The sequence below is a fragment of the Magallana gigas genome, chromosome 2 (genome assembly GCF_963853765.1).
Source record: "Magallana gigas chromosome 2, xbMagGiga1.1, whole genome shotgun sequence".
Lineage (NCBI taxonomy): Eukaryota > Metazoa > Mollusca > Bivalvia > Ostreida > Ostreidae > Magallana > Magallana gigas.
The window spans coordinates 53180929-53192697 of NC_088854.1; the positions used below are offsets into that span (position 1 = coordinate 53180929).

The 11769-nt window shown below is 36.1% G+C and overlaps 1 protein-coding gene and 1 long non-coding RNA gene across 3 annotated transcripts; both read left to right on the forward strand.

Annotated features, from left to right (window-relative positions):
• Positions 1-1399: 1399 nt before the first annotated feature.
• LOC136273137 (uncharacterized) lies at positions 1400-3850 on the forward strand. The gene is made up of 2 exons (XR_010711329.1): positions 1400-1637; positions 1822-3850. It is a non-coding gene; the product is annotated as an uncharacterized lncRNA (long non-coding RNA).
• Positions 3851-5016: 1166 nt separating this feature from the next.
• Positions 5017-10225, forward strand: LOC105336535 (uncharacterized). Of its 2 annotated transcripts, none has more exons than XM_034447386.2 (13): positions 5017-5694; positions 6494-6675; positions 6861-7061; positions 7157-7348; positions 7445-7477; positions 7578-7721; positions 7808-7981; positions 8070-8147; positions 8229-8423; positions 8669-8761; positions 8859-8942; positions 9030-9207; positions 9330-10225. In XM_034447386.2, the coding sequence occupies exons 1-13, from the start codon at positions 5612-5614 to the stop codon at positions 9550-9552; spliced, it is 1860 nt and encodes a 619-aa protein (XP_034303277.2). In that variant the 5' UTR covers positions 5017-5611; the 3' UTR covers positions 9553-10225. The 2 variants fall into 2 exon arrangements, with proteins under 2 accessions (XP_034303277.2, XP_034303280.2); XM_034447389.2 differs by having other exon boundaries at positions 5018-5694; positions 7808-7927.
• Positions 10226-11769: the final 1544 nt, after the last annotated feature.

An 11769-nucleotide genomic window follows, 5' to 3' on the forward strand; every position in this document is an offset into this window, starting at 1 on the left:
GTTTTTGTATTAAGTGTTGTTTATCTGTGATCTCCCACGCTTCATTATTACGCACCAAGCACACGAACTTATTGTACATACACGTACATACACACGTTTGGCAAACTTTTTGTATAGAAAGATTTTTTTGAACATCACGTGCATGTATATATTTTTTTTATAAACGCGAAAATGTGTTTCATTTCTGTCCTTTGTTTTTTTAGTTCGTGCGCATGGTTGCGTTGGATGCCGCTTCCAGGTGAAAGTGAATGAGAATGGGTAATTATGAGTATAACTTTTGCAAATATTTAAGTACCCTTAGCTTATTTACTATTTGTCCTTCACAAGGTGCAGTTTTGTTTTACTATGGAAGGTACTGTAGCTACTATATAGAATATAGTGATGTCATTTAGGAGTCTATTCATAAGATTCTAATATAAGTTAAGATATGCAATACTATAATTTATGAAAACCTATGAACAAAGTAACATTTTTATTGCCGTAAAAAATTGAAACTGGTTGCACGTGTATATCAGCGTGCAGAGTTCTGCGTTTACAAGGAAACAATTTGCCGGAACTTTGTCCTATTTCCTTAACGACTCTAAGGAGACCTTCCCAACCAAGAAAAAGGTCTTGGACAAAGAATGCTCATGCTAGCCTTTTGCAACAATCGCAATATTTCACTCATTATCGGCTCTAGATGCAGATTCCATAGGTATCGACTCTTTCTGTCTTGATCTGCTCCCTAGAAAAGTGTTAGCAGCTTTTTGTTTGTGAAGAGTATACAAGTACTGCATAGAGTCACAAACTTACAGCTGTACGATTTGTATTTGGAAGTTGAATGATAACATTTTCATCCAATCCCATTGTCCATATTCTGCTCAACAACTGTTCCTCTTTTTAGAACTAAATGCAACCGGTAAGCAAAATCACGAACGTTGGCCTTTTGACATTATATTACATATTTATCTGGACATTGCTAAATTCATTGGCGTCGGAACCGGGGGGGGGGGGGGGGCTGGGGGGGCTTAGCCCTAACCATTAGGGATATAGCATCATATAGGGTTTAGCCCCCTTTTTCTCGCAGCAAAGATAATTGTTCCTAATTTACCTTAAAAGATTGAGAAGTTGGAGTCATAGGCATACTAGCCCCCCTACCCCCCCCCCCCCCCCCCCCCCGACGGATTAGGAATGTTATGACTTGGGGAAAAAATTGGTAGCTAATATAAGATTTGTTTTGGAAGTATCGGTAACTCCCCCCCCCCCCCCCCCCCCCCCACACACCCACGGATTAGGATTTCCCTGATTTTTGGGAATTAGTTTTTTTTTTCCTCAATATCCTGAGGATAAGTCTAGCCCCCCCCCCCCCCCCCCCACTCTCAGTTTGCTTCCAACGCCGGTGAAATTCAACATAATTTTATCAATGGTGGTATAACGTTCCTACTCATTCATGTTCTCTATTTAATGTCTATACAGGCAACAATTGAGAACATCGATACTGTACCACATGCGAAACGGGGCAAAATGACGCAATAAACATGAGAACTCAACAATCTGACTGCGTAGATCAAAACTCTGAGGTTCCAACGTCCGACCAATGCCCGACGACAGCAAGGAACCAATTTGTAAGGAGGGCGTTATTGACGCCATTATACCAGGTACATAATCTCTACAGCAAGGTCTTTGTATTGATGATAAAAAATCGGGAAATTCTTCGGTATTAAATAAAGATTTGACCAAAATTTATGCATCTCAAGCAACGTGACCCATATATCCTTAAGCACTAAGCAGCACACTTCTTGTGCTACAAATCGCACATCAGTCTACTTATAATCTTTACAGGTTGTGGTCCTATACCAGCACCAGACGGACCCCTACCAGTCAATAGCACTGTGTATGAGGTGTATTATTCTATATGTAGCCAGAATGGCGGCCTTAACAGGAAACTACAAAGCATCCGGTGTGGTGAAGACCTGGGATGGAACGCCAGCATCCAGGGACTGCGAAGTGTTTATGGTACAAGTTGATCATCTGCAGCGAAAGTCCCTTTTAACATACCATAGTCTTTTATCCTTGTATTTGGATTAATTCGTGAAACGTTCGAATTTTACAGGTTGTGAACCTTTCCCAAGTGCTTCGAGGTGGAGGCTGCAGAACGGAAGCGAAGCTGGATATGAAAGTTTGGTGGTGGGGGGGGCTTATTTTGGTGAATGCTCGCCTGGTCACAAACGAAGCATAGTGATGTACTGTGGACCAGAATCAAAATGGCATACTAATCATTCTACACCATGTGAAACCGACAAATGTTGTGAGAAGAATATGAAATTAAACAAAATACATCTATTAGGTTTGTTTGAACAATCCCTCTTTTAACATTATATTCTTGAAATTGTAGAACAGTGGTATTGTAGTTTAGAAATCATAATTGGTAAGTTTATTTACCTCATACTCTGATAGAGAACATATCATTGGAATACATCATAAAGTAACAAGTGCTCTTATAGTTTTCATCATTTTTTAAAAAGAGCATTGTTTGGGATACTCATATTCGTCGCCTATATTAGAATGGCAGATTTTGTGTCTTTTCTTTCAGGAATCTGTGTTGGAGTTGGTGGGCTTCTTTTAGCCGCCGTCATGATACTCATTGTGTATGTTGTTTGTCGTAGCCGGCAGAATCCACCCGCCCCCACCAGGGAACCCGAGGACGCCCCATTGAAGGAATCCACATTCACCGTCAGCAATACCCCCGGGGAGCAACAACCTGAAACAATGGGGGACTTAGAGGGGAAATTTTTACAAATGACAGTTGCGAAACAGGAATGCGTTTCTGCGTAAATACAAAGACGTCTGCGAGTCCTGTGATTTAAAATAATGTCACAAATGAATACAGACGATGAACATCTTAATTTTCATTCAGATACGGACATGAATGCTTTTAGTTACACCTGTACTGTATGTGTCATAGTGTTCTGTGTGACAATTGGCGGAAAATATCATATTTCTTGCATGAGAATTTTTAGCATGAACAAGCATATGCATAGCTGCTGGTCTGTGAAAAATTTCAGATGAACGACCTGGGAGATACTGCTCCATACGTCTATCCTTTATGATGCTGCAGTTGATGCATTTGAAACTATATCCATTCTTAGTCCTGTGTTCAATCTGATATATCATGTAATTTATCATCTGTGTTGAAACGTGCCCAATGGTATCCCTTTCCATCTTATGCTAAATATATATCAATCCAAATTGAATGCAGTTTTTTTAAACGTATACTTACATATGGGTAGATATACGTGAAAGACGCCGAAACGATAAGAGCATACTTTAAAATAGCTATTTCGATGAATATAATGTTCAAATTCATTCTATTTAGTTTAAGATGTATTTTATTCATAATATTACTTAAATTACATCGTAATATTAACGTGGATGGAACATCAAGCAAAAAAAGACTATATGAGTTCTTTCCATATGAGATGAAGGTACAGATATAAGAATAGTATAAATTTGTAGTTCTACAAATAACTTTGAAATTAATCTATAAAAACAGCAAAAGTTGAAAAAATAGATAAATAATAGATATAAACAACATACTGCCAAATGGCAAGAAGGCTTAGTAGTTATATTTGTACACATACTCTTTATGAATTGTTACCAATTACAAATATGCATTCTAAAACTGTACGTATTTTTTTTTCTTTTATAGAAGTAGAAAATTGGTCTGAAAATAGTGCATTTTCTTCAATTGATAGACAGTCGTAGCCAAATAATATAATATCAACATCTGTTGGAATGTCATGGTCGTTCATAGATATTCAATTAAAGGGGTTATAGCAGAATTATAGTTATACCGCTATGGGCATTGAAAGAATTTAAGAAACGAACAAAATCTTCATAGGCACACCATTTTAAAAAGCATTATCTGAACCCATCTAATCATATGCTGTGTTTGATTCCAGTGTAAAATAATCCTATTTTAATTATACGTGCAACAATACTCTGATAATAGTGAAGGATCATTCTATATCGTGATTTTATAGGTACAGAGCATCGGTATCCACTTTAAGCAGTTCCTTAAATTTTCCCTGTAACGAAGAGGGAATCATTTTTTTAGTATTGTGTGGTGATCCAATCTATTAAACTCCGAAGGGCTTTATGATAGATTTGATCACCCCGATCGTATTTAATCAACTCATAATATTCAAAGAAAGATTACTTATTTCTTATATTTATATAATTTTCAATAATTGTATTATTAATATTAAGATAGTCACTAATGAAATGCATTGGACTACTCATAACAAAATCCATTTGCAGAGTTATAATACACAGATACACTGCAAAATGTAAATACAGTAAAACACGCTTATAACGAAGTCCCAGGGACGGCGAATTTAACTTCGTTATACGCGTAATTCGTTATATCCGTCAAGTTTACAACATAAAATAGAGACTTGGGGAATGAAATTTACTTCGCTGTAAGCGTCAATTCATTATAAGCGTGTTCGCTCTAACCGTGTTTTACTGTATTTAATCACATGTTGTTTATTGTACTCACTTAACAACCATTTACTTTTAACTGTGTTTCAATGTACTTTTAGTTGATACTCATCAATCAGCCTATTTTTAATCTTTTTTTAGAGCTGTGTTATAGCCCAACCAGTAATGCATTGTGCTTTACTCGAAGATGTGAATAAAATGTGTATCTATTTCTAAATTATATAAATTATATGTATATGTATGTACTTTCGACAATCTAGTAAATAAAATTATATATCTTATTTTTCAGATAATAGAATAAAATACGGGGTCTATTATTTTACCACAGAGAAGTGTGCTTAATTACACTAAATGAAATATATGAATTTCCATTGTTACAAATCTCTAAAGATTCATTTTGATCCTTTTTAATTTCCTGGTTAGCGCGGAAACTTTTGAGTCTGATGCTGCGTGCAATGCAAAAATCGTGACTCAAACCATTTTTTTTCTTATAAAAATGTAAATAACGCCGTAAAATAATTTTGTTAGCGGGGTGTTACTCATCTTCGCAGGCTAGGGTTTAATTGGGATTTGTATTCTACTGTACGTCTATGGAGAACCGTTCAGTACGGACCAGAACACCTTCACCTTTCAACGAATTAAAAATTCAAATTATGTTATGGGTTATTTCCCTCTAAACAGACTACTTACCAGGATGTTTATCTTCCGGGATTTTCTTTCAATTGTTGTCATTTCTACGACGCTTCATTATTACGCACATTATCAAGCACACGAACTTATTGTATATGTTTATTAAAAAAGATATACATATGCACGTGTTTGGCAAACTTTCGAAAAGAAAGATTGTTTTTAATTTTTATTAAAAAAATGTGCGTGTGTATAAGTTCAGTTTAATTCATGCCTGTCAAATCGTGAAAATATATTTTATTTATAATCTTTTCATAAAACACACACTTCAAATAAATTACGCAATTTCGATACTTTCAACGCAGTCTACGGCTTTTCATGCACCGAGAAATCAATGTAAAGCTTCCGTGTTGTTTTTTATTTATTAAGGCCAAGATTTTTTTCTTCCTGGTTAAAAACCAGTTCCTTTTAAATATGCCATTGGTTGCTCAATATTCACTCCATGTGGCTGCTCCTGATTTTAGCTTGTGTGCTTGGTTGCGCTGGATACCAATTCGATGTGAAAGCGAATGAGACTGGGCGATTGTAAGTATAATTTTTGCAAATATTTTTTTTATATTTTTGCACCTTTCGTTTATTTTTTATTTCTTCTACAGGGTATTTTAGAGAATATAGTAATGCCATTTAAGTATCTGTTCATAATATTCTAATATATGTCTAAATATGCAACACTACGATTTATGAAAACCTATTAACAAATATCATTTTCGTTGCCGCACGTAAATGACATATTGGGTTTACATGTGTATCAGCATGTAGAGTTTTGTCACTTACAATGAAACAATTAAATTTGCCGAAATGTTGTCCTATTTCCTTGACGACTCTAAGGAGACCGGTCTCAACCTAGCAAAAGGTGTTGGACAAAGTATTCTTACGCTAGAATTTTGCAAGAATTGTATTATTTCACTCATTATCTGCTCTAACTGTAGAATCTATAGTTCTAGGTCTGATCGTTAGAGAGGTTTTTGTAGCTTTTTAACTACGTGTACTATAAAGAGAATAGTAGACTAAGTACTACATATAGTGTCAAGTCACAGATTTACAGTTGTATGATTTGTATTTGAATGTTGAATAATATTATTTTTATCCAATCCCATTGTCCACATTCTGCTCAACAATTGGTCCTCACGTTAACACTTAATGCAACCGGTAGATCAGTCCTATTGTTAAGCAAAATCACGTACATTTGCCTTGTGACATTATACTTCATGTTAATCGGGACATGATATCGCCAATTTAGCACACTCGTTGTAAGAATACAAGTAAAGTAAGACGGTTAATTAATTATGAAATAATGAGCAAACTCATTACTGTTTTCTTATAGTGTCTATACAGGCAACAATGGAGAGCATCGATACTGTACGACATGCGAAACGGGACAAAATGACGCAATAAACATGAGAACTCAACAATCTGAGTGCATTGAACAAAACTTCCAAGTCCCGATGCCCGACGGCAGCAAGGAACCAATATGTAAGGAGGGCGTTATTGACGCCATTATACCAGGTACATAATCTCTACAGCAAGGTCTTTGTATTGATGATAAAAAATCAGGAAAATCCTTCGGTATTGAATAAAGATTTGACCAGAATTTAAGCATCTCAAGCAACGTGACCCATATATCCTTAAGCACTAATCAGCACACTTCTTGTGCTACAAATCGCACATCAGTCTATTTATAATCTTTACAGGTTGTGGTCCTTTACCAGCATCAGACGGACTTTCTTGGAGGACAGAGTCCGGTAGACCTATACAGGTCAAAAGCACTGCGTATGAGGTGTACTATCCTAGTTGTAGCCAGAACGGTGTCCTTAACAGGAAACTACAAAGCATCCGGTGTGGTGAAGACCTGAGATGGAACGCCAGCATACAGGGACTGCGATGTCTTTATGGTACAAACTCCTCTGCAGTCGAGGTCCCTTTTTTAACATACCGTTGCCTTGTATCCTTGTATTTGGTTTAATTTATGATACGTTCGTTTTTACAGGTTGTGGTCCTTTCCCAATTGGTTTAAAATGGAGGATGCAGAACGGAAGCGAGGCTGGAAATAAAAGTTTAGTTGGGGATACTTATTTCAGTGAATGCTCGCCTGGTCACAAACGGAGAGTAGTGATGTATTGTGGACCAGATTCGAAATGGAATACTAATTATTCTACACCATGTGAAAGCGACCAATGTGGTAATATGCAAAAAAAGAAGATGAAATGAATACAAACTATATCTATTAAGTTTGTTTGAACAATCCCTCTTTAACATCATGTCTTTGACATTGTAGAACAGTGGTATTGTAGTGTAGAAATCCTTATTGGTGAGTTCATTTCCGTAACACTCGATTTGAAGAATATCAACCAATTATATCATGAAGTACCACATGCTCTCATGTATTTTTATCATCTTTTAAACAATAGGGTGTTCGCTGGGAGCATTTCTTGGAATACTCATATTGATCAGGTGTATTTACTTGCGCTGTCATTCCTCATCATCAGAAGTTCCAATACCGACAATAAATGACGACGAAGAATCTCCAATGATGGAAAAGCCATCTACAACAGGTAAAGAATAAGGTAAAACTAAAGATGTGAGTATAAAGAGAATAGAATTGTTTGTATGAATGAAAAGCATTCTCATATTACTGTAGTCCCTGTACCGGAGAAGCCAAGAAGTTGGTCATCTAGCTCTGAAGAAAGCACTGACACAGAAGAAACATCTTCTGGAAGTTTGACGCCGATTGAACACGAATGGGAGGATCAATATGAACGTATGTCCTTGACAAATACCACGTCTTTAGGCAATTTATCCTTAAATCCATCGAGTAAGTCAAAACATCAAGAACAAAGAGGACAGTATCAATTCGTATTTTCTTAACATAACCTTTTGAATTAAACAATCATCTTTTTCAGATGAAAATATTAGAGTTTTTCAAGCATTATGCTTAGGGACTGATAACGAAGGGATTTTGCAGTTTACCGTACAGAAAGGTAAAAATCTGGGAAAATTCATATTCATTGTATTCTTGATTAATACCCAAAGACTTTATTTCAAATTTTGTTTTCTATCAGGTGAAACGGTTTTTATTGCCACCAAAGAGAAACTGAATTGTCCCCAAATATGGCGACGGGATCCCGGGTCGTATCGAGGCGTGGAAATGCACCCCTTTCTGCACTGCATCTCCTGTGTGGAGAGTGGGGACTCCGGGGTGTATTATTGGCAAACGTCAAAGGAACGTTACTGTAAATTCAATCTTAAAGTGGTCGGTAAGAAAATAGCTACATTCTGCATAATATAACTAGATAAGTTTTTTGGGTTTTTTTGTTTTTTTGTTTTTAACAATTGTTTTATTTTGTAATAGTGTGTATATAAAGGCCCAGTACTGCCACGCCCTTAATACCACTAACTAAGGGGTTAACCCTCAGTCAGTAGAGCGATGGTTTTGAAAATTAAGGTTCCCGAGTTCGAGCCTGGTGTAGCTCATTCATCAATTTTTATTACAATTTTGTAGACCGCGGGCAACCGGATGGCTCGGAGTCGTGTGAGATGAACCTTTTGGCGAGTGCAGGCTCTAGTGGAGATGTGCATGAAGACCACACTGAATGTAGGCACCAAAAGCTCACTACTATGTGATTTTTAAAAGTTGTATTCACGTTTATTTTTGACTGTCACAAACGTGTTCTGTGTTGGTTGTTTTTCAGACCATTCTTCTGTAAGTAATCCTTGTTTGGCTGGGTTATGTTCATCTTTGAGCGAAGTCTCTTTGTTTACCGAGGATAACAAAGGTAATTTTTAATTGGTATTTATAGTAAATATCTACTTAAAACATCTAATCAGAACAATTTGTAGTAATTTGAGGGTTTTTCCTATAGATGAACCAGTCTGTGGGTTACAGATAGACACCATATATCGTGATCCAATTTGGGATACCTTCCTGACGTGTTTGTGTGACTGTCTCAATAGTTCAGCTTCAGGTCTAGAATGTGCATGTTGGAGGGAAATAGCCAAAATGTACCTTAAACGGACGGATGCCTATCTCTCCATTATTGAGTAAGTGTCCTATAAACTTTAATACTGATTCCTCAGTATTTGTGCCAATAAACTTTATTATAAAGTATAGTCAAATTCATAAAGTAAAATAATTTTCAAGCTTATTTTCTGTGTGTTTAAAGATGGTACAAAGAGGGTGATCCTGTTAACGGCCCAGCCTACCTAATCCTAGACGACGTCCGGACAGCGTACCGAGCCATTACCATAGGCCAACTCGCAGCGAATCTACAACCGCCAAACTTAGACCTAATGAACTGCATCAACAGTTTTCACCACAACTGCACCTTTTGCACTCGTCTTTATTACCGAATGCATCAAACAAGACCAAAAGATGTCTATGGATAGTAAAAGGGGTCACTTTATCCCTTTGCTGTTTTAAGGGATGTTGAATGACAGTTTTTGAGTTGCCTAGAAGCACCCCAGACGGGCTCTTCGAGGTATACGAATAGGGGTCACGCATAAGGAAGGAGTCGGCCTTATTTTCTCTGTTCTGAGACAGAAAGAGCGGTGATTTATTTCATATAATTGACTCTTTTTTAAATATTTTGACATTCACAGGGAAGTTTACCAGATTTTCAACTACAGTCAGTTGATATCTCTCCGATCTTTGGAACTTCCGATAGGAAAACAAAATATCATCCAATCAGAAAGCATGATTCAAATGTTTTGAACACTGATTTGCATAATACAGTAAAACACGCTTATAACGAAGTCCCAGGGACGGCCAATTTAACTTCGTTATAAGCGTAATTCGTTATATCCGCCAAGTTTACAATTTGAAATAGAGACTTGGGGAATGAAATTCACTTCGCTGTAAGCGTCAATTCATTATATGCGTGTTCGCTATAACCGTGTTTTACTGTAATTAATTGTTGTGCTGTTGTTAATACGCTTACCAGCTAATGAATAAGAATCTACATATCAGTAATACGCTGTAAATGTGAAGAGTAACGTCTATTGACATTAATGTTAAATGTGAGTTAATGCTTTAGACTTAAATAAAATCCAGCAGATGTGGTTTCCTTGTGTTCTTCTACAGTATTACTATGTTTGACGTATCTTTTTGTTTCTCGGAGAACCAATCACATTCAACTACAAATACTTGTGGAGTGCATTTAACAATTAAACTCTATGGCACAAAGGTATATTTTGTAAGGTATTGCGTAGTATACGGTACCTTGAATTTTGAGGGAAAACCCCGTTTTAAATATCCCCTTTTCCTATCATGTGCAATTGCTTCCTCAATTTGTAAGATTATTTCAGGTTTGTCTATTCAAGGGTAGGAGCTATTCAAAATGATACAAGCAAAGTCTTAATACCTGCAGAGCAATTTTTTATTGTTTGGTCACGAGTAACTACAAATTGGGTTCATTTGGGTGAGTCATCAAATGTGCAGTAGAATATTAGGTCAAGGATTTAATTTGCATTCATTGAAGTTCAAATGGTTCGACGTTTGACGTTAATTCTTATCTACATCATCAGTAAATACATATATGAACTCTTTATTGGTTACATAATCCACTTTATCTATATACCGAAACTGACAAAATAAAACGGGGACAACAGACACCTGTTGGCAGATAATATATCGTTACATAATTTAGCCTATTACTGCTCGTGACATACATGCAAGTAGCGCTTGGTTTATTGTGTTGGAGTTCCACGAAAATGTCTCACTATCAAATCTGGGTAATAAAAACAACAACAACAATTGGTACATGTAAAGGTGTCTCGCTACGATTATTCACCGAATTTCTTGACGTACATTTTATAAGTTTTTCAAACACTGTAAATTGTATACAATGATAAAAAAAAAAAAATAATTTGTTGTTCTTGATATCTTTATTAGGTATGGAAACAGATATAAATGCTTTTTAAAAGGGTATTTAAAAGTAAAGTTCGTGTTATTGTCATGTTAAAAATAGCTGGGTAAATCAATCTTTAAAATATGACATTATTTGCTAAACAAGAGGCCAATAGGCCTTAACAGTCACCTGAGTAGCATATAACCCATACACAAACGTGTCGAGGAGTCTCATATATTCATTTAATTGGTTTCATTCTAGAGTAGAAAAATTATAAATTTGTAATGACGACCACCTCCCTGCCTGAAATCTTTCATAAAGAACTATGAAACCTATAATTTTGGCGAAAAACTTATAGATCTGGTCTATAAAATCATGAATTCAGTTTTCCTTTCAGGTGTGTAGGAGTAAAGAAGATTATTTTTAAACATTATATGCATTAACACCTATACATCCATTTTGGCCCTGCCCTAGAGTCAAAACCCATACTCCAGGGGACATGAAACATAAAATTTTAGTAGAGGACTTCCTGGTAAACATAATTATTCAATTCTTTTCAATGGTTTATTGACATCATCATGTTGGCATACAGTCAAAATGAAATCAAATGACAGACAAAAGAAAATTATAACATAAAGACTACAGCATGCAAAACAGTTTTATACAGTACTCCATAGTCCCTGGAACTGTTTTCTCTGCATAAAACATTTTTCCAAGTAGATACATAGGCGTTTTGTAGTATTATAATCAAATGGAT